The sequence below is a fragment of the Rhincodon typus genome, chromosome 27 (genome assembly GCF_021869965.1).
Source record: "Rhincodon typus isolate 14 chromosome 27, sRhiTyp1.1, whole genome shotgun sequence".
Classification (NCBI taxonomy): domain Eukaryota; kingdom Metazoa; phylum Chordata; class Chondrichthyes; order Orectolobiformes; family Rhincodontidae; genus Rhincodon; species Rhincodon typus.
Window position 1 is genome coordinate 8,385,724 of NC_063358.1, and position 23,687 is coordinate 8,409,410.

The 23,687-nt window shown below is 39.8% G+C and overlaps 1 protein-coding gene across 4 annotated transcripts; it reads right to left on the bottom strand.

The window, feature by feature from the left end:
- Nucleotides 1-553: 553 nt before the first annotated feature.
- LOC109939054 (transmembrane protein 200A-like) lies at nucleotides 554-19,182 on the bottom strand. Of its 4 annotated transcripts, none has more exons than XM_048612871.1 (3): nucleotides 19,052-19,182; nucleotides 18,339-18,514; nucleotides 554-2,073 (listed from the first exon to the last, which is right to left on the bottom strand). In XM_048612871.1, the coding sequence occupies exon 3, from the start codon at nucleotides 2,052-2,054 to the stop codon at nucleotides 729-731; it is 1,326 nt and encodes a 441-aa protein (XP_048468828.1). In that variant the 5' UTR covers nucleotides 2,055-2,073; nucleotides 18,339-18,514; nucleotides 19,052-19,182; the 3' UTR covers nucleotides 554-728. The 4 variants fall into 4 exon arrangements, with proteins under 4 accessions (XP_048468828.1, XP_048468829.1, XP_048468830.1 ...); XM_048612872.1 differs by lacking the exon at nucleotides 19,052-19,182 and adding an exon at nucleotides 18,707-19,022; XM_048612873.1 differs by lacking the exon at nucleotides 19,052-19,182 and adding an exon at nucleotides 8,822-8,962 and having other exon boundaries at nucleotides 18,339-18,628.
- Nucleotides 19,183-23,687: the final 4,505 nt, after the last annotated feature.

Genomic DNA, 23,687 nt, shown 5'->3' on the forward strand with positions numbered 1-23,687 from the left:
CTTATTTCAAATATCCACCTACCTCTTCAGTGATCTAGCCTCCACAACTCTCTCGGGTAGAAAATTCCTGACATTCACCACCCTTACTTCATATATCAGTTTTAAGGAACACACTTTCAGAATCAAGTCTCCTAGTTTGAGGTTTCCACATTGTGGATAAGTATTCAGAGGGTCAGACAAACATTCTGTTGAGCAATAAGTAGGAGAGTTATTTTCTAGAAAGCCACAGAATCATTTCAATCCCTCTAACAGAGAAGAACTGAGTGCTGGTTTTAGCTGAGGGACCAATCCTGTAACTACAATGGTTTCCCTGAACCTTAAAAGTCTGTAGAAATACACAGGCTGTTATGGTCAATCAAATAAAAGAAGGCTTAATTACAACTATGAGACAGCAAGAACTGCAGATGCTGGAGTCAGAGTCAACGTAGTGTGGAGCTGGAGGAACACAGCAGGTCAGGCAGCATCAGAGGAGCAGGAGAGTGAAGGGTCCCGACCCGAAATGTCGACTTTCCTGCTCCTCTGATGCTGCCTGACCTGCTGTGTTCCTCCCGCTCCACACTGTGTTGATCTTAATTGCAACTATGATCAAAAACAGGGACATTAACTTCCTGTCAGCCAAGAATATTTTCAATTGTCCGCAATCAAGGGGGTTTCTTGGAAATGGCTACCTGAAGAATATATTTTAAGAAGTACAATACATTTCTAATTTACAAAAGTCTTTATTTCTTTCATTCCTCTGGGGTGCTGAGTTCCTGAAAGTTTTGTTCCTCAGTGGCATACTCACGCTCAATCTGTTCGAGTAATCTGTCCACACAGTCTTCTCTGTTTTCCAGTCTCAGATACTTTTTAATGTAACTGCATTCCAAACGTGGCCAGCTCCTGTGTTTTTGCTCGACCTGGTGTTTACTGAGCTGACTCGTATCCTTCCCAAGGTCAAATGATTTGGAGTAAGCACACGTCCTGTGCAGTTGCATGTCTGAACCATACACTTTCCTGGTGATGCCTGGAGATAACAACTTTCCAATGAACCTGGTGGAGAATGATTTACTGGGCAAGGAATAGTCCATGTCCACAAGCTGAGAAGCATCATCGGCACTGCGGATACTGCTGGACCGAATGTAACCATAGTTCTGCAGGTGGCTTACATCTTCAGTGGAAACCATGACGATTTTCTGGTCTAGTTCAACATCCTCCATCACCGCAGTAATATCAGGAGTATCTATGATGCAATTGTTAAGTTTAATAACCGGTAATACTACAGATGCAGAAGCCAAGGCATCAATACTGCAGTTCAAGGGGACATTGAGATTTCTTTCACTGGAGTTGCAAGAGTCTGACTGGACACTGTGAAGAGAGATGGAAGGAGAAGGTCTTTTGTGATGCAGCAGCTGGGCAGTAATCTTCTGTTTAACAGACATGTGACAATCGGCCCATATCTCTGCTTGACCTTGTTTTGCCCTGCAGGCCTTTTCAGTAGCACAGTACTGCTCCAAATATTGAAAGTTGGCGTCTATGGAGGTTGGAGTGGGACTGTGTTGAATCTGTTTTGGTTCTTTATTCTCTCCATTGCAGGCTTGGCCAGCCAGAGAATAAATATTTCTTTGTGCTAAAAGTTTGGTTTCTCTATCTCGGTTTTCGTGCAGCACTGTGTTTGCACAAATGAAAATGAACAACCCAAATCCCATAATCAATGGGCCAATCAACTTCAGCTTCTCATGCTTGAGCCCAGGTTGAGACTGAAGCTTTAGTCTCGCATGTTGGGTCTCAACACTCAATTCACTAGTGTTCGTACCTTCACGATTTGCTGACATTTGAGAATTGTGCTTATGTGGCCAGTAGCCGACAACTGCAATAGCAATCCCCACCATGACAATAAACAGCCCTAATATAATGAAAAACCCAGAAGGAGAACGCATGTTGACTTTTGCTTTGGGTCCTTTATTGTCTCTGGGTCTATATCTTGGCCGTGGTGCTTTAGGAGGCAAAGGAACATCTGGTTCACAATGAAACCTTTCCTGGCTCTTCGTAGCTGGATCTTCTACTGTGATTGTCATGTCGACGGTTTTAATTCCACTTAAAATAAAAAGACGAAAACTTACATTAAAACAGAAAAAAAACTTTCCTTTTCAGAAAGACAAGCATGCTCATTTACAAGTATGCATTACCTTCTCATGCAAAACTTTCACTTTTTAAGGTGGAAGCTGAATCCTTCTTCCTCAAATGTGATATTGTTTATGTTTAACTCTGATTTCTCTCCACAGATGCCGCCAGTCCTGCTGAGCCTTTGCAACAATCTCTGTTTCTGTTTCTGATTTCCAGCATCTGCAGGTCTTTCAGTTTTTAATCAACCAATTAATCTGTTCTGGTTGAGATATTAGGTTACCTAATGTCACAGGAGTAGAGAAAGGGCATGCAAGCATGTGGTGAAAGGTGGTTTCTCTTGGCAGAGGTTTCGAGAAGACAAGAGCACGGTCTCAGGACAAGGCGTCGATAATTTATTACAGAATCATAGAGATGTACAGCACAGAAACAGCCCTTCACTCCAACTTGTCCATGCTGACCAGATATCCTGAGTAAATCTAGTCCAATTTACCAGCATTTGGCCCATATCCCTCTAAACCCTTCCTATTTATGTACCCAGCCAGATGCCTTTTAAATGTTGTAATTGTACCAGCCTCCACCAATTCCTCTGGCAGCTCATTCCATATACACACCTTTACATGAAAAAGTCGCTCCTTAGGTCACTTTTAAATCTTTCCACTCTCACTTTAAACCTATGCCCTCTAGGTTTTGACTCTCCGACCCCAGTGAAAAACGTTATCTATTTACCCTATCCATGCCCCTCATGATTTTACACACCCCCATAAGGTCACCCCTCAACCTTCGACACTCCAGGGCAAGTTTGCTGAGATGAGAAACTTCTTCACTCAGAAGGTTTGAATCTGTGGAATTCTTGACCACAGAGAGAGGAGGATGGAAGGGAAAAAATCTGTTCAATCAATATAGGGAGCATGCTGGAAAATAGTTACATTTCTATGGTTTGGATGGCACACTGGCTCAGCGGTTAACACTGCTATCTCACAGCACCAGGGACCCAGGTTCGATTCCACCCTCAGGTGACTGTTTGTGTGGAGTTTGCACATTCTCCCCATGTCTGTGTGGGTTTCCTCCGGGTGCTCCAGTTTCCTCCCACATTCCAAAGTTGTGTAGGTTAGGTGAATTGGCCATGCTAAATTGTCCAGGGTTGTGCTGGCTAGGTGGGTTAGCCATGGGAAATGCGGGGTTACAGGGATCGGGGATGGGGGGTGGTGACGCTCTTCAGAGGTGCAGTGTGGACTCAATGGGCCAAAATGGCTTGCTTCCACACTGTAGAGACCCTATGAGATAGAAGGGTGTGAAGCTATACAGGAATTTTTTTGATGATAAAAAATAAAAGAGATTGCTGGACTAGGAGTCAATGCAGTTCGACAAAGGCAAGGGGTGATGGGTGAACAGGACTTGGTCTGTGTTCATTTACCAGAGTTTTAGATCAGTTTAAATTTTTAAAGGGTGCAAAGTGGGAGATCAGCAAAGAGAACAACTCCAGTGACTGATAGTAATTAGTAACTGGCCTTGAGTTGATGTCTTTCAGATGTAACAAAATATAAAACATTTTTTTTCATTTCATGTGTACAAATAATAAAAACTATTGGTCCTTTTCAGGAAGCTATGCATTTAAAAACAAATGAGCTGACCAATAAGGTTTTCTTGCTTAACAATTGTAAAATGCACCAGCAGCTTTGGGTATGATTCTCAAGAGGTGTACTGGAAATGGTTGCTAATGGCTACCCTTCAGCCATTATTTCACAAAGAATTCGCAATGTATTAGAAAATTAAATTCCCAATATGTTCAACAGTTGCGCTATTAAACTTGATCATTCATTTGACCTCTCTGGCTGCAAGGCAGAAGAAAAAATAAATATATAATGATCAAAAAGTTAGAAGAACAGTCTCATAACAATAGTGCAGCCAAAATAACCATTAATAATGACTGCAATTAGTTTCTCTGTGGGGGGAAAAATGATTGCAGATGTGTTTAGGAATCCAATGCAGAATTTTGTGTCCTAAAAAAAAAGTCCTTGCAATAAAATGTCACTATTTTTCCTAACTTTGAAGAAACTGTTTTAGAAATTACTGGATAAATGTTCTATTTGTGCCGTGCAAATACAGTGGGGAGCACAATGGGTGAAAAAGGTTGGGGATGGGGTACGTAATTGGCTGTGGTACATAATTGGCTGTGATGTCCTCCACAGAAGAAGAATTTCTACATCCACAGCATCTTCCCCAGGGAAAGAAAGATATGGGATTCATGCATTACATCTTATTGTGTTACCCTCAAAATGCTCTACCTGCAGTTAATTGTTTTGAAGTGTGGCTACTGTTGTAGGTGAACATTGCAGTCATGCTGAGCAAAGCAATGTCCTGCAAATAGCAATGAGCTGAATGTCTTCTTAATCTTGGTCAAACTCATTGACACAAAAATAGACCCTTTCAAAGCTGCTTCTTTGTTAACTAATTTTAAACACACAATTAAACACCTCCATATCAGAGATGGACAGAATCCATGTAACTGCACCCCAGCAGAAGAGGGAAGTGACTATGTAGAAGTAGGGATAGGAAATTTTAAATTCACAGCAGCTAAAAGAGTGCATGATAAAAAAAAAGCAAAAATGAACAATGGAGCACAACGTTTGTACTAAAAGGACATACCTAAACCTCAACATATTTTGATGATGACATGTACCTCGCATATACAAGGCAAAGTAATGCAGCCAGGTCAGCAATTCCTGCACAGCAATGAGAAAAAAAAATCACTAGTATTTTTAAAAGGGAAACTTAGTTGAGCTTGAGATTTTTTTTTAATTCTTAGAAAGATGTATCCAGAATGTGATTTTAATATGAATCAAGTTAAATAAAAGATCATAAGCACAAATTACAAAATGCATTTAGAAGTGAGTTCAAAGTTGTTATTTTTATTAGGAATGGAAGTACCAGCTTCCAGCATTGAAGGACCAATTAATCAGTTTTGGTTGAGGTATTTGGTTACATAAAAAGCTGACAGGAAACCCCAGAAAATCCCAAACCTTTTTAAAGAATACAGGTATAAAGACAGTAGCAATGACCCCACCCAAGTGGGGAATAGGGTCTTATTAAGACCAAAATTACACATGGACATTTCACCCTGACTTGCTTTGCAGTATAGGGAGCGGAGAGTATTTATACTCTACACTTTACATGGTATTCAAGTTAATTACAGAGGATAGCCAAGGTGCAAGTTCACAGTTTCAGCTGTGGCTTAGTTGGTATCAGTCTCGGCTTCCAAGTTCCAGTCTCATTCCAGGTGGAACACAAAAATCAGAACTGACTCTTCAGTGCAATACAGCCAATCATTCAGCATTCTCTTCTTGTCCAGTATAAATGTTGTTTTGCCTTTTGCACTGGGTTTTGGGGGCGGGGAGGGGGAAGGGAAGGGATGATGTTTTTGACTAGGGAAGATATTTCTGAAAAATCGTCCAGTGAAAATATATGGGTAGAAATTACAAATAAGAAAGGAAAGATCACTTTGATGGGATTGTACTATAGGCCTAATAGTAAGAGGGAGATTGAGAAACAAATATGTAGGGAGACCTCAGATACATGTAAACACAATAAGGTTGCAATAATGGGGGATTTTAATTTTCCAAACATTGACTGAGACTACCATAATGTTCAAGGTTTGGATGGTGAAGAATTTGTCAAATGTGCTCAAGAAAATTTTCTTTAACAATATGTCGATGCTCCTACTAGGAAAGGAACAAAACTAGACCTTCTTCTGGCAATAAGGTGGGGCAGGTGACTGAAGTAAAAGTGCAGGCACACTTTGGGTCTAGCGAACAGAATTCTATTAATTTCAAAATGGTTATGGAAAAGGATAAGCCTTCCATAAATGTTAAAGCTTTTAATTGGAGTAAGGTAAATTTTAATGGTATGAGAGAAGAACTTTCAAGAGTTGATTGGAGTAGACTGTTCATAGGTAAAAGGATGTCTGACAAGTGGGATGCGTTCAAGAGTGTGATGACAAGGGTTCAGAGGCATTTTGTTCCTGTTAGAGTGAATGACATGGCTGGTAAGATTAAGGAACTATGGATGAATAAAGATATTGAAGCTCTAATCAAGAATAAAAGAGAATCTTATTTTAGATACAGATAACTTGGTTCAATTGAATCTCTTAATCAATGTAAAGAGTCTAGAGGCATTCTTGAGAGAGAAATCAGGAAGGCAAAGAGGGAGTATAAGATAGCATTGGCAGATAAGGTTACAGATAGTCCAAAGAGATTCTACAAATACATTAAGAGCAAGAGGGGAGCTAGAGAGAGAGTTGGGCCTCTTAAAGATCAAGGAGGTTATCTTTGTGTTGAACTCCAGGAGATACGAGAGATACTAAATGAATACTTCATGTCAGGTTTTACTGTGGAGAAAGAAATGGAGTCTAGAGAATGCAGAGAAATAAACTTTGATGTTTTAAAAACAGTTCACATTACAGAAGAGGAGGTTCGGGAGGTCTTAGAGAATATAAAGGTGGATAAATCTCCAGTACCCGATATAATGTATCCCAGAACATTGTGGGAAGTAATGGAGGAAATCACAAGACCCCTTGAAGAAATATTTGCATCATCTGTAACAATGTGAGGTGCCGTGGGGGTTAATGTTGTACCTTTAAGAAATGTTGTTAGGAGAAGCCAGGGAACTATAGACCTGTGATTCCATAAGACCATAAGACATAGGAGCAGAAATTAGGCCATTCGGCCCATCAAATCTGCTCCACCATTCAATCATGGCTGATAAGTTCCTCAACCCCATTCTCCCGCTTTCTCCCCGTAACCCTTGATCCCTTTGATAATCAAGAACCTATCTATCTCAGTCTTAAATGTACTCAATGACCTGGCCTCTACAGCCTTCTGTGACAGTGAATTCCATAGATTCACCACTCTCTGGCTGAAGAAGTTTCTCCTTATCTCCGATCTAAAAGGTCTTCCCTTTACTCTAAGGCTGTGCCCTCGGGTCCTAGTCTCTCCTACCAATGGAAACATCTTCCCAACATCCACTCTGTCCAGGCCATTCAGTATTCTGTAAGTTTCAATTAGATCCCCCCTCATCCTTCTAAAAATTTGTTGGAAGTGATTACAAAAGATAAGATTAATGGACATTTAGAGAGGCAAAAATTGATTAGGAATAGTCAGCATAGTTTTGTGTGAGCAAAATCATGTCTCACAAACTTGACTGAATTATTTGAGGAAGTTACCAAAAAGGTTGATGATGGCAGGGCCGTAGACATTGTTTATTTGGGTTTTAGTAAAGCCTTTGATAAGGTTTCGCATGGTAGACTAATTACTCGTTAGATCACATGGGATTCAGGGTGAGCTTGCCAACTGGATACTTAATCAGCTTAATGGCAAGAGGCAGAGAGTAATGGGTTGCTTTTTGGACTGGAGGCCTGTCACCAGCTGTGTTTCACAGGGATCAGTTCTGGGTCCTCTTTTGTTTGTCATTTGTATAAATGATTTGAATATAGAAGGCATAGTTAGTGAGCTTGTGGATGACACCAAAATTGGTGGCATAGTAGACAGTGAAGAAGGTTATCCAAATGGATCTTGATCAAATGGGTCAATGGGCTGAAAAATGGCAGAAGAAGTTCAATCTGGATAAATGCGAGGTATTGTATTTTGGTACAACAAACAAGAGTACGGCTTATACAATTAATGGTAGGGCCTTGGATAGTGTTGTACAACAGAGGGACCTTGGGGTGCGGGTACATAATTCTTTCAAGTTTGCATCACATGTAGACAGGATGGTCAAAAAGACGTTTAGCACGCTTGCCTCATTGCTCAGTCCTTTGAGTATAGGAGTTAGGACATTTTGTTGAGGTTGTACAGGATATTGGTGAGGCCTCTTCTGGAATACTGTGTCCAGTTCTGCTTGCCCTGTTATAGGAAAGATAATTTCAAGCTGAAGAGGGTTCAGAAGAGATTTACCAGGGTGTTGCCGGGTATGGAAGGTTTGCGTTATAAGGAACGGCTGGATAGACTGGGGCTTTTTTCACTGGAGCGTCGGAGGTTGACAGGCGCCCTGATAGAAGTTTGTAAAATAATGAGAGGTGTAGATAGAGTTGATGGTAGTTGTCCTTTCCCTAAGATGGGGAATTTCAAGACTTTGGGGCACATTTTTAAGGTGAGAGGACAGAGATTTATAAAAAGACATGAGGTAATTTTTTTTTTTTTACACAGAGGGTGGTTCACATGTAGAATGAACTTCTTGATGAAGTGGTGGATGTGGGTACAATTACATCATTTAAAGACTTTTGGATGGATATATGAATCTGAAAAGTTTAGAGGGATATGGGCCAGGAGCAGATAGCTGGGACCAGTTTAGTTTGGGATTATGTTCGGCATTGATTGGTTGGACCGGAGGGTCGGTTTCCATGCTGTACAACCCTATGATTCTATGGTATTCTTGCAAGTTATCCTGATGAGTGTATGAGGAAAATGTTTGCAAATATGTCATTTTTCTTAGCAGTACAACAATTCTAGCATTGAATAATTGATACTGGAATTTTTTTTTAGGTAAAGCATCCAATATATTTACTTACAATTAATTGGAAATATAAAATGCAGAATTTACTTGATAGTACAGAACTTCAGAGTAATACTGAGGGAGTGCTGTGTTGTTGAAGGAGAAAGATTCTTCCAATCTGCCTGTTTGGGTGAATGTGGGCACTTGATTGGAAAAAGAGCAGCAAGATTACCTTGGCTAATATTCATCCATCAATAGACAATCTGATCATTGTCACAGTGTTGTCTTTGGGAGCTTGCTTGATATTGGCTGCTATACGACAGCAGTGACTACACTCCTAAAGTCTTTGTGCATCTCATCGTCATGAAAAGTGCTTTAAAAAGAAAGACTTGCATTTAGAGAGAGATATATTGAGAACCAGTTGACCTTTTAGCTGTTACAGTTAAAATACGTCAAACCATTCCACAATGGACTACAACGTCACTCATTGACGTAGAGAATCCAGACATCATGTTAAGTGCTAATGAAATCAATTTACCAGGGAACTGTGTCTTAACATCAGTTCGTTCAGCAACTGCCAATGTTTTTCTCTGAAAATATTTTTAATTATTCAGATGGTAAAAAAGGCCAATAATTCTGAATTTGCAGAAGTGAACAGTAATTAGTTATATCATTGTAAATAAATATCACTGTGAAGTTTTTTTTAAAATCTGGGACAGCTGGGCCCCCTTTGATAGAACCAAAGAGCACAAAAGGATGAACATCATCTGTTGGATTAAAATGCTTCACAGAAAGCTGGGCTTTACAAAGCAAATTCATTTTCTGGAAACTGCCAGATGGTAAGATACCAGGTGTCATTTGCCAGCCATTCTCAATAATAAGAAAAATGTTGCCTTTGAATTATTAATAACATTCTTCATTTCGTGACAGATGGATTGCGTCTGTCATGAGTTGAGTCAAAGAATATTCCTTTCAGGAATAGAATGCACGTGTCTCCTAAGGGAAATGTATCACAGCTGATGACCAGGAGAATCTTTTCACACCATCAACGTTCATATAAAACAGCAAGAAATACTCAATCACTTTGTTTCATATACCTTTTACAATGCAAGTTATGCTAAACATCGTATTAGCCAAACTTTTAACAGAGGTTTCGGTTTACCATGAAGAAAAGGTTAGGTTAATAATTTAAAAATGAAATACTGCTACTGTTTTTGCTTTAAATGTCACACATCAAAGCTCGTGCTTGGATATTAAGATTGAAATATTTAAATAATGAAGTGATATTACAATCTGATTAAAAATAATCTAAAAGCCTGGGGCCAGGTGAAGGGAGTTACTGAAGGTTAATGAGATCTATTATAGGCAAATTATAGTAGGCGGTTTGTCTGAATACATATCTTCTTGTACTCTAACAAAATTGTCAATATTGACTACAAGTCAATAGGAAACTTTTGGGATTTTCCGAAAAACGGGCCCAACATGGTCCAAATTGGTCAATTTTGAATTCAGGATTTCTGGGATCTGCCCAGACCCAGCATATTGTATCACCAGTTTTATATTAAAGACTCAGGTTTCAAATTGAATGAACACACTGTTACCAAAGACAGAACTGAGTTGCTCAGGCTTGGAATGAAAGCTTTGTTTTGGAATAAGCAGTTGAAAAGGTCAATTAATTATCTAGTCTGTTTATCATATTTGTATGTGATATTGCACTCTATACCATCAAGTAAATTTTGAATTTTATGTTTCCAGTTTATTTTAAGTAAATGTATCAGATGCTTTCGCTAAAACAATGTTTCCAGTAACAATTATTCAGAGTCAGAATTGGTGTATTGCTGAGAAAAATGACATTTGTCAAATCTTTTCCTCATATACTTATCAAGACAACTTGCAAGAACACCAATGCAAAGGGAAAACAACATTTATACTGTACAAGAGGAGAGTGCTGAATAGTTGGCAAGTGGAGCACTTGCCATTGAAAACACTATTTCACTGACTCGAGTTTCTTATGCATTCCACCTCCCTTGCCTCACCATTGACACCAGCAGCTTTTAGCTGACCAAGATATGCTGCCTTCAATTCTCCCTCTTGCAACCCACTCCCTACCATTTTTCACTTCTACTTAGGAAACCTCTTCAAGGCCTACCACATTCTACCCTCTGTAGTCTTGAGGTCATTCCAAACATCGTTACCTCTGTTGGGTCTTAGCTCACACCCACACAATCTGTGCTGTTGGATCGATATTGGTTTTAAAATTTTATGCCCTCATTTGCAAATCCTCCCCATCTCTGAAATCCCATCAAGTCCCACAATCCTCTAAATGATATGCACTCCTTTAAATCTGGCTTCTTGACTCCAAATTGCTAATTGATGAAAGAAGAAATCAGAACTAATCTCTCCAGTCAGTGGAGATACTGAAATGTTACTAGTAATAAAAGCATATCATTAAGGTCAAGTTGTTCAAGACTGTTTCCAATTAAAATATTACATAGGAGTTTATAATCAACATTTTTTAAATGGCTATATGATTTTAAACTGGGTCCAATTATCTTCCGTCCACTAACTTCAGCTGAAGACTATAAGTCTTCTTGACTGCCCATGTGAAATACTATGTTGAAGCAATTCATAACAGACTTACATTTCTATAGCACCCCTTATAGCCATCACACACACCAAAGCAATTTACAGCCAATGAAGTACTTTTGAACTGCTGTAACATAGGACATACAGCAGCCAATACACACTCAGCAAACTCCAGAAGAAGGAATATGATAATGACCATATAATCTGTTTTCGTGATAGTGACTGAGAGATAGATATTGACCAGTACGCTGGGGAAATCTCCCCTGCTTTTCTTTGAAATAATGCCATGGGACCCTTTACTTCTAGCTTGAAGGAGCAGTTACTTTAATGTCTGAGCTGTAAATTCGTTAACTAAAATGTACAGCAGTGCACAATTTACTAGCCAAATTAACTTAAACAGCATAGACTTGCTTTTCATATAACCCAAGGATTTGTTGCCCAGACACATGCTGCGTAACTAATTAAATGTCAGAAAAGGAATGTGTATGATTCACAAAGCTTTCGTTGCTTATGTCTGTCAAGATATCACAATATATGCCACATTTTTCACTTGCAACATGTCAACTAAAATAATCTTGGAACTTTGCAAGTTGGTGATGCCAATGGCATGAATATGTAAAATACTGTTTACAGAGGCTGCACTGTCCCACAGACTTGCTTTCTCACAAGAAAACAGGAAGCTGAACTATTTTTGTTTTGATTCCTACAGAGTGAGGCATCTGCTGAAAATCCTCCTGCACATTCCACAAGGTGTTATCATTTTGGCTGCTCTCAGTAGAAAAGCAGGCCTGTTGGTTAGTAGTTAATAAAATAAAAATAATAATTTCATTTCCTCCTTTTACTTACTAAAAATATCAACATCCTTCCTTAACCCTAATTCCATTTATACTCAGTCTACACTGAAAGGAAAAGAGGAGCGCAGACATATTAGGAGCCTTTGTGATCCAAGGTCAAGTTACATGGAGACAACGTTTGCAAATCCATGACAGAATGATCATTACTCCATAAGGTGGAATCTACACTGAACCAAGCTCTCTGATCAGGTTGCTCCACTGAATCCCCTCCCCAGATATAAGGGATGTTTTATTTGACTTTATTTAATCTCTGTAGGTTAAAAGTGAGATCATTCAAACACTTATTTCTAGATTTTATCACAGTGAAATAAAATGAAATATTTTCTATGTACTGCATCTTGTTCGCTCTCACTTTGTGGAGAGCCAATTGGAACCTCCTGCTGTGCCTGGCCTCAGAACAGCAGTTCTTCCAACAATTGTGTGAAAGTTCTGTTCTTCACACCAACAATCTTTGTGGTCATTTTGAGAAATAGCATCTATTTTGGACAAATTATAGACTACTTATTGATCAAAAGCCACATGTCCTGAAATCCTTCTGTGTCAACTCAGTGTCAACTTTTGTTTGATGAATGACCCTATGAAGTGCCTTGAGGAGGTTCACTTGGTCAAGAGTGGTGCATTTTCCATATAACACCAGTGACTAAACTGTAATAGTTCTCACTGGCTGCAAAGTGCTTTGAGATGTCCAATAGTCACATATAAATGCAAATATTTCTACATATGAATGCAAGCTGTTTTGATCAGAGTTGTAAAAACATATTGTAGGCATTAGGAACTGAAAACAAGATGCCCAAAGCTTACTTCACCTAAGACAACATGCCAACAGAGCAGGGAGTGTGTTGCTCCATCGCCCTTATCCAAACTGTAATGATAATTAGTGTTGCACCCTCTAGATTTACAGTGACGCCAAGTTAACAGCACTCAATTGTACCTCGCACTCTATCATGGTCTCAGTTTGAGATTAGCCAAGTAATGCTTGTGTGCCTGTTTACCACGAGTGCCAGTGAAACAATGTTAGAAAATCTCCATCAAGACAATCTGATAAATGTTTAAAGTTAACATGCTTTTTACAGTAGTCATAAATGTTCTTGAAGAGCAAAAACCAAATGCTGATTTGGCAAATCATCAAGTTGCTTAAATCCCTTGTCCTTTAACAACTGATTTTTTAAAAAATCCTGCCTGTATCTGTCAATTAAAATAAATCTACTCTGGCAATTTAAATAGCTGTTTGTTAACATAACCCTGAGCGTTATCATTACATAATTATTAATGTTCATCTAACTTGCATAATCTCATGTTTTTACAAGGGGGAGGTGCATATTTACAGTTTGATTGATGGGTTATTAAAGGATTAGCTGTCTTTGATGCAGGATCATAAACACACGTTTGTTTTCTCAGTTTAGTGAAGAAGGAATTTGGCACAGTTGGCTTCATCGGTCAAAGCATTGAGTACAGCAAGTTACAGCTATACAAGGCCAGTGGTAAGGCCACATTTGGAGTACTATGTGCAATCCTGGTTGCCCTGGTATAGGAAGGATGTTATTAAACTGGAAATGGCCCAACAAAGATTTTCAAGGATATAAACAAGACAGGAGATTTTGAGTTAGAAGGAGAGGCTAGATAGGCTGAGATGTTTTTCCCCTGGAGCGTAAGCTGCTGAGGGGTAACCTTGTGGGGTTTATAAAATCAAAAGGGGACATACATCAGATGAATAGCCAAGGTCTTTTCCCCAGGCTAGGGGAGTCCAAAACTAGAGAGGCATAGGTCTAAGGTGACAGTGAAAAGATTTAAAAGGGATCTGAGAGGCGACATTTTCACACAAGTGGCAGAGGCAGGTACAATTACAAAATTTAAAAGATATTTGGGCAGGTACAAGGATAGGGAAGATTTAGAGGGATATGGGCCAAATGCAGGCAAATGAGACTAGTTCAGTTTATGAAACATGGTCGGCATGGATGAGTTGGACCAAAGGGTCTGTTCTGTGCTGTATAACTCTATATGTGTTGAATGAGCTTTCATGAATGAGAACTTTTTAAAAGAAAATATAGTGATGTTGTAATAAATATTCAGAACTTTGTTTTACTTCAGTTCAGCATGGTTCCCAATGACTATCCAGTAGGGGCCTGGAGGTAAAAATCAACATGGGGGCTATAACGAGCTACAGTAAGGTGCAGGGTATGAAATCGCATGGAGGGAGCCAAATCTGGCATTTCACCTATCTGCATCTGGGGGCAGGGGCTCAAATCCATCCAGCAATTGTAGCCTTTCTTACTCCCAACGCCAGAATAAAAATACTGCCTTTTGGGCACTTTTACTCCCAAGAGAGTGCAATGAGCTCATTATCCTTGGGAATGAAAATTCAGGCTCAAGTTACACTGCAATTGTTAGAATAACATTGCCCATTTTGTGTTGGTAACAAAGCTTCACAGTGAGAGACAGCGTACTCAATGATTTATAACATTGCCCCTGAATACGAGAATGTCAATCCATTACCCCATTTCAGGTTTATTTCAGACATATACATTCTACATTTTGTATTACATTTGGAGCATCAATTGTGGATTAGCTGAGAAGTACTATATACAATTGAAGATCCTGGGTTGTCTAATGAATAGGAATTGAAACAGAATGGGCCTATATTCTCTAGGGTTTAGAAAAAGGAGGTGTTCTCATTGAATCATATGATATTCTTAAAGGGCTTGATGAGATAGATGCCGGAAGGATTTTTCACCCGGTTGGAGAATGCAGAATTAAAGCTCACAGTCTCTTGGTTGTTAATATCTTGCAGAGTCTCTCAAGGATGCCTGTAGCCAAATGGAATTAGCAAATTGGCAGTGGTTATATGTTAATTATGGTTAATTGGATTAGAACTGGGTGCACAAATATAGGGAACGAGTAATCAGTTTCATGAGAGTTTGTAGATTATGAACTAGGAATAAAACACTGACCAGAAAGGTTCTGACTAGACCCTATCTAGCATTCTTAACCTCTAGTATTTAACAGTGGTGAGCAGTCAGCCATTGAGGATTGAGATAAGGAGAAATCTCTCCACAAAGAGGGTTGTTTATGTTTGTAACTCTCTATCCAGGAAACTTTAGATGCTCAATGGTTAAGATGAACAGATTTGTAGACACAAAGGAATCAAAAGTGGGGTAGAAAATGAGACATGATTTTATTGAATGGTGGAACAGCTTGAACAGATGGCATTCTTCCTTCTCCTAGCTCTTATGCAGAATTTGAAACATAGAAGTTAACTAACTGAATTAGTCTAACCTTATATGAAACTGTGCAATAGGTCTGGAAATTTTAAAAATACACATAGCCCTTAGTGTAGGATATAAGAACAAAGAGGCCGTTCAATGCATGGAGTGGTTCTGCTAAAGAATTAACTAATCTAAATATCAATATCATTTACCAGCCTCTGTCTGATTTGCACTGACACTGAATCAACAGGTTTGAAAAGTTACATTGATTGTGCAGCCTTTGGGCCAGGATGTGCACTGCTCTTTGTGTTAACAGTGTCATGAGGCAGTCGTGTAGTGGAAATGTTGCTGGACAAATAATACAGAATCTCAGGCTAATGGTCAGGTGACAGGGCTTTGAAACCCACCATGGCAGATGTGAAATTTGCATTAAATACTTGTCTGGAATTAACAGAAAGGCCAATGGCCATATAAGCAAAATCCGTCTGGTTCACTAATGTCCCCAGGGAATGAAATCTGCTATCCTTAGCTAGTCTGTCCTACATATGACTCCAGTCCCACAGCAATGTGGTCGATGCTGCACTGCACTGGAAGCTACTTAGTTGTATCAAACTGCTACAAAGTCTAAATGAAGGAATTAGAGTGGACAGATGACCCAGCATTGTCATTTCTGAAGCCTAGGTCAATGGCAAAAACAGCCCTGGAAAATCTGCAAGATTCTCCTAACCAATATCTGGAGACTTATGCAAAAATTGAGACAGCTGTCCCACAAACCAGTTAAGCAACAGCCTGACACAGTCATGTTCACAAAATCATAGCTGACAGATCCGTAGACATTACCATCCCTTTCCTGTCTCACTGGCACGGCAGGCACACAGGAGGTGCTGGCACAGTGGTATTGAGTCAAGAAGAGGTGCCCTGGGAGACCTTAACATTACTTTCAGATCTCATACTGCTGAGGTCCACAGCAACACAGGTGCCAGTCTTCAACCAATTTGATTCACTCCAATGATATTAGGAAACAGTCAAAGATATTGGATACTGCAAAGTCTATAACAAAATTCTCCAAGCCAAAGCTGCTCCAGTACAGTTGCAGCACTGACATTTACCCCCACAACATATAAAACTGTCCCAGTGTGTGCTGTGCACAAAAAGGAGAAATCCAACCCAGCCAATTATCCCCATGTCTACTTTTGGCCAAGAGCGAGGTGTGTCCACCTGCACTATCAAGCACCACTTGTTTAGCAATAACCTGCTCAGTGGTGTTCAGGGTTCTGCAGGGCCACTCAGCTCCTTGCCTTAAACATGGACAAAAGAGCTGAATATCAGAGATGAGGTGAAGGTGACTGCATTTGAAATCAAGGTAGATTTGACAGAGTGTGGCGTCAAGGTGCCCTAGAAAAATGGGGGCAAAAGCCTCTACTGGTTAGAGTCAAACCTAACACAAAGGAAGATGGTTGTGATTGTTGAAGGTCAAGCATCTCAGCTCCCAATGGAATCCAGAGCCCAATGGAATAAAGAAGTTGTCATGGTGTGTAGTTCTTCAGCTGCCTCATTAATAACCTTTCCCACCTTAAAGTCAGAAGTGGGGATGTTCACTGATGATTACACAATGTTTAGCACCATTCACAACACCTCACAAATACTGATGCTGTTTGTGTCTATTTACAGCAACACCCAAGTTTAGGCTAACGAGTGGCAGCAAGTAACATTTGGGACTGTCTCCAACAGAGAATCTAACCATCACCCTTTAACATTCAAAGGCATTATTACCATAACTGAATTCCCCACTATGAACATCCTGGGGTTACCAAAGATCAAAAACCAAACTGGATTGGCCGTATAAATATTGTGGCTCCAAGAGCAGGCCATCAGCTAAGAATTCTGCAGTGAATAACTCAGCTCCAGTCTCCCCAAAGCATGTCTACCATCTACAAAGGCACAAGTAGACTACAGTAGGTACTAAAATAAAATAAAGAACTGCAGATGTTGGAAATCTGAAACAAAAACAGAAAGTGCTGGAGAAACTCAGCAGATCTGGGGTGAGAGAAACAGAGTGAACGTTTTCAGTCTAGTGACCTTTCTTTCTTGAGACCTAGTTCTGAAGGACATAATTATAGAACCCAGTGACATTTGGAAATTGAGTACCTTGAGTAAGTTTTGTCATTTTCTCCTAACATACTGAGGTAGAAACCATCATGGCCTGGATAATTTGTCACTCCCAGGTCTCTTTTTTTTTGAACTTCTATAAATCCACAATGGTCCTTCCCAATTTTAAACTCTTGTGACATTGCTATTTTGTGGCTCTCAATCCCATATTATTTCTTGGTCTTAATGTTTACTATTTTTAGGGAAAACAAAAGACCATGTCAAAACTGAATGGAGTCCAGATTGAAAAAAAAATTACAAATAATGCTTTGGTGACACCAATTGTGAAGTCTGAGATTGTGCAGAGGACAACTGGATAAAGAACAAGTTGAGGTTAGTCTTGTTCCAGTACATTGAAGATGTAGGAGGTGGATCAGCATTTAAAATGACAAATTTGGTCTTTCCAAGAGAGGCTGAAAATTCAAATCTGTCTGTTTGCAATAAAATTGATACAATAAAGACAAAACAAGATCAGGATGAAATGAGACTGAAGTCTTGAGATGATAAAAACTAGGCCACGATTTGACCCTGCCTGAGGTGAAACAATACTGACTCGTACTGGGCAGTGCTTTAAGATGCAATGAAAGAGATTTAGATTTCATAGCGGTTTTTATTTTTCATTCAAATTCCACTTTGAACTTAAGCCATTTATATTTAAGCCATTTCCAAATAATTCCTGTTGAATCAATAGAAATTAAATCGCTTATTTAATTAATCTAATGTCTAAACTACTCCGTCGATGAAGGGTCACAGATTGTCCTCTCACTTCAGTTAAAGTTCTGAATTAAAACCAGAAACTTTCTGCAATCAACAGTAAAAGCAGCTGGGCCATTATGTTTCCGAGAGGTTAAAACAAATTATTTTTCAGACTCCTTGAATAAACTTCACTTTCACGGCGTGAAGCGTCTGTTTAGTCAAATGCACGCCACAAAACAGACTCGAATTGGGGGACTCTTACCTCGCCTGTTGAAATAAAAATTATTCTGTCACGCCTCCCGGGATTGGTGCTGATCCCGGAGCTCCCCACTTCTCTGTGTTGCGGCTGGTAACATTTCCACATTATTCCTTGTGATTTTTTTAATGCGCGCAGCTGAGGTTCTTTTTTTACAGTAACGACACAAAAGAAAGTGTCCCCTGCGGAGGGAAATGAACAAGACAGGAAACTGAAACGGCGTCAATTACAAAGTGGGCGCAACGGGAACAGGGGACAAAAGAGAGCCTGAGACTGGAAGTACCGCCTCTACTCTGAATCCCTCCCCTACCCACCTCCTCCATCCTTCCCTCCCTCCCCTTTTAATGTGCTACACGCCCGTTTTCATGGGGAACCTTTGAGCTAGGCGTCAACGCGTCCCAAGTTTTCATTCTCCGCTTCTGTGAGTAACGCCAGAGTAAGTCAATTATGCATCTACAGCGCATTCCTGCTTTATACACTCCTTCCCTGCTTCCCATTGACTGACTTGTCTATTCCAGACTGTTTCACTCAGTCGTACAGCGTTGGCGTAATCTTTTTGCACAATCACAAAAATTAACCCCCAGTGGGATCCGGCAATACACGACCCGCAATTCTCCGCGCCTCGCGCAACATTATTTCACAATTTATAAAGAACACTTTTTAACTGAATTGCAATGTTTGTATTTGAATGCTGGTGAATCTCCCGTGGCGTTTCTGACCTGGATGAAGGTTGCGTGAAACTGTTGTGGGCCAGTTGATCGCTGCTCGGAAGGAGGGTCACACTGGACCCCAAACGTTAACTCTTGTTTGTCTCTCCGCAGCCCTGCTATGTTTGTCCAGCGCTTTCCGTGTTTGGTCGTTGCCTTAGTTACAAAACGGTGACCACAAGTCAATCACAACATTTTATATTTACGTAGTTCCCTTGGGAGGTCTTGTAATGTACTGTGTAATGTTCCCGTCTCTGAGGCCAGAGGCTTCGGGTTCAAGTCCCATTGTTGGTCAAGGGGGGAGCATTGGTAACAGGATCAGACTGGTTGATATCATACGGAACATAAGAACTAGAAGCATGCCATTCAGCCCCTCAATACAAGGATTGCTGATCTCAACTCCACTTTCCTGCCTACTCTACATAATCCTTCAATGTGTTACTAATTAAAAATCCATCTTTCTCCTCCTTAAATTTACTCAATGTCTCTGCATCCACCGCATTCCTTGGCAGTGAATTTCACAGATTAACAGCCCTTAGCGAGAAGTAATATATCCTCATCTCTGTTTTAAATTTGCTACCCCTTTTCCTAAAATTATCACTTCTCATTCTAAATTGCCCCACAAGAGAAACATCCTCTTGAATCTACTTTGTCAATCCCCTTTATCACGTTATATACTACAAATAAATCTCCTCTCATTCTTCTAAATTCCAGAGGATAAGCCTAAACTGTTCAATCTCTCTTCCTAAAGTAAAGCCCCCCATCTCTGCAACCAATCCAGTGGATTTCCTCTGAACTGCCACCAATGCAGCTATATCCCTCTCCAAGTAGTAAATGCCAATGGCAGGTGGTGAGAGTGGGAGAGATTCCTGGTAAGCTGTGTGACGGGAAGAAAGTGGAATCTCTACCATCACACCTTCATACCATTCACAGCTCAGGATTATAACATGCCAGCGAAAGTATGTGTTGTCACAGCAACTGGATGCGAAGCTGATTGGCTGAATTGGCTGGATCCAGTCTGGATGTAAGAATGGTGCCGAAGTGCAACGTTCAATTCCCCTTCCAGCAGATTTACCAACTAACTCCTTGCCCTTGCTTAGAGACAGACCTGCCTTTGGGCAGCGGATTTAAGCAGAGTGAACCCCTTAAAAAGTAAAGCATCCCACAGGACTCCTCAGAATCATTATAAATCAAAACTAATTAACTGGCAGTGGATATCCTAAGGACATATAGATGAGTACAAATGTTGATCAGTCACAAAGTTTGACATGTGAAATGTAATGGACATATGGTAAGTGCAAGAGTTGAATTTACAGATCGAGCAATTTCCTGTGGCTTTGTTGACTGAGTCAGAGGACATTTTGTTTTTTACAATCAGGATTCTTATCAATATAATCAATGTTAGCTTAAAACAAATTGCACTTATAAAGCCTGTAGTATTTTGTCATTGCAGAGAGGGTCCGCCTTGTCTAATCAAGTTGGAAATAATTTCAGAACCACGTGGTGACATTGAGTGCAGCAGTTAACAATTAACATTTAAATAATTTACAAATTAAGCAAAAAAACTTTAGATGACCTCAACTGAAACTGTAAAATTATAAAGAATGAGAAACATTGCTCATTCACCTCAGGGGTCTGAGTTCAAATCCAAACCGGACTGATGAAATATTAGACTTCTTTCTTTGTTGGCTAAATGGTCCCAACCTAAAGCACCAAATTCCTGCCGAACTTTACCTTAAAACATAAAACTATCCTAGTTAATGTTTTGGGTCCGGTGACTGGGAGTTCTGAGGAAGGGTCACCGGACCGAAACGTTAACTCTGATTTTTTTCTTCATGCTGCCGGACCTGCTGAGCTTCCAGTAACTTCTGTTTTTGTTCCCGTTTTGCAATTCTTTCGGTTTTGATAATACCATCCTAAATTAGCAATGTCACTGAGATCTCAATAATTGCTAATGTGTAAAATCAAACATTGTCACATTAGTGCATTGCTGGTCTTCTGAGATACATTGTATGGGAGAGCAAAGGGAGTTTTGTTTGAACATCTTTAGATTATGGTGGTGAACGAAAGGAATAGTGCGTCGAAAGGAACTCGTGGCTAGTCTATGTGAAGCGCTTAGAATTCTTGCCATCATCACTGTTAACAGAGACACTAAAATCATGAATGCAGCAGGTAAGTGTCTTCTTCAAAGAGCTCTTTTCAAGTTAACATGAAATAGCTTTTTCATAAAACAAATCAATTTGATTGTATTAAATTTTTAATACAGCTGCTAAATGCCAGAAAGTATTATGAATATGATTGCATTAAACTAACAATAGGCAATAAAAACAATTAATTTGCTTATCAAAAAAGGGTTTTGTCTTGTAGCTATATGCCATTAAAAACAATGATTAATTTGATTGTATCAAAACAACTTTTAATACAGTAACTGTTTTAAGAAATTAAAAGTTTTTTAACACCATCCAAACTTATGACCTCTTACTGGCTAGAAGCTGAAGGCAACAGATGCATTGGGAACACCAACTGATGCAATTTGCCTCCAAGTCACACTGCACCCTGATATGTTCTTTAACCATGGTTGCGCAGAAATCCTACAGCACCTACCAAACAGCTGTTGGAGTATATTCAGCACAGGACCTACAGCAGTTCAACACTTTTCCAAAGGCCATTAAGAATGAGCCATAAATGCTGGCCTTTTCAGTGACACCCACATCATGTGGATGGATTTTTTAAAAATTAATTTCATAACATTTTAAAAAGCAAGAATTTCTCTTAAGCTAAAGACTTCAGGTTTCTCTATTCGACAGAGCATTCCCTGGTAGGATTTCCTTGCTTAAAAGGCTCCTGCTAATTCTACTTCCCATTTGATTGATAGGAGTTTCATAGTAAAGCTCAAGGTGGTTCATTTTCTCCTTTTCTTAAAGTGCTTCCTCATTTAATGAATCCAAATCTCAGTGCAATGGGTATGCTCCTTTCAGACATGAGCTAGGCTGCTTCTGAAAACAGGAAGCCATTACTCTTGTGTCAGCACAGTGAGTTTTTCAACACTTCTGATGTACAAATAATTAATGCTGTGTCATGACAGGAGCTTGCACCATGTGGAAGTTTGAACAATTGGCAGCAAATAGAAAGAGCCATTGTGGATTAAAAAAATTGTAATTGATAATTTTTAAATATTTTACTGGTACTATTGAGTTTATGAGGTTTGCATATCAGGAACAGATTACACTACAGTACTGTAGCGGCATCATTATTTTGCAACTTTGTGCTCTGTTGTCCCTAATCTGCTGTCTGTTGAGGGTTTCAGAGGTACAGTTCCAATGTCTCAATTTCACTTTAATGACAAATGTTTCATTGGTGAACTCAAACCATTTGGAATAGATGGTCAATCATCACCAGAAACATTCAATGTTTCCCGCACTGACCTACTATGGCTGCAATATGTGCCTGCTACAGGATGCAGTGAAGAAGGGTCTAGGCCCGAAACATCAGCGTTTCTGCTCCTCTGATGCTGCTTGGCCTGCTGTGTTCATCCAGCTCTACACCTTGTTATCCCATAATTCATAGAGGTGTTTTCAACAACAAATTCCAGTACCAGGAACCTCCACCACCTGGGGCAACAGGCACATTGAAACACATTGGCACTCTGAAACCACATTGCATCATGATGTTACATGTTTTTTCTTCCCCTGAGAGGTCAAAATACTGGAACTCCATCCCTAACAGAACATTGGGAGTACCTTCATCACACAGACTTCAGTCGCAGGAAGGTAGCTGACACCTTCTCATGGGCAACAAAACCTGGCCCTGCTATTGATGCTCATATTGTAAAAAAGTGAATGACTACTGCTAGCTGAAGTGATTGTAATGAGGTCAGCCAGTTGGCCATCATAGAATGAGTTCCCTAATTGGACCACATTAACAGCCCCAATCAGGGACCCCTAGCTAACATTTAAAATGAGATACTGACACTCTAGAACCTGACTCTGTATGAGGCAGTATGAAGTCAAAGGCTGTTCATGTGTAAATAAGGGGTGACTTGGTGATGTGCTCAACAGAACTGAGGAACCTGATCTTTTTCTCATCCAATGTCCATGCATACCTTCCAGCAGTCAGTACACAGTAATCAGAATGAGCACTCAAGCAACTAGTTCCTGTCTCTGCAAATTTGAAGAAGCCCCCAACTGCTGCTGAGGCTGAAATCAATTAAGGTCAATTTCTGAATTGATTCTAGGACCTATCTTTTGTGATGAAAACATTAACTTAGTGATGTTTTTAGCACTACACCAGCAGGAGAGTTCTCATAATCTGGTTTCTCATCTTCTCCATGGATGTCTAACTTCAACTTGCATCCTCTTATTCATAACAGCATTTGAACAAAATGTATTGCATTGGGGCGGCAATGGCCTAGTGGTATTATTGATAGACTCTTAATCCAGAGACCCAGATAACATGCTGGGGACCCGGGTTTGAATCCTGCCATGGCAGATGGTGGAATTTGCATTCAGTAAAACATCTGGAATTAATAGTCTAATGATGACCATGAATCCATTGCCAATTGTTGGAAAAACCCATCTGGTTCACTGATGGCCTTTAGGGAAGGAAACTGCCATCCTTACCTGGTCTAGCCTACATGTGACTCCAGACC

What these genes read in the sequence shown, in the direction of transcription:
- LOC109939054 (XM_048612871.1), bottom strand. Translation starts at nt 2,054, where the DNA reads ATGACAATCACAGTAGAAGATCCAGCTACGAAGAGCCAGGAAAGGTTT.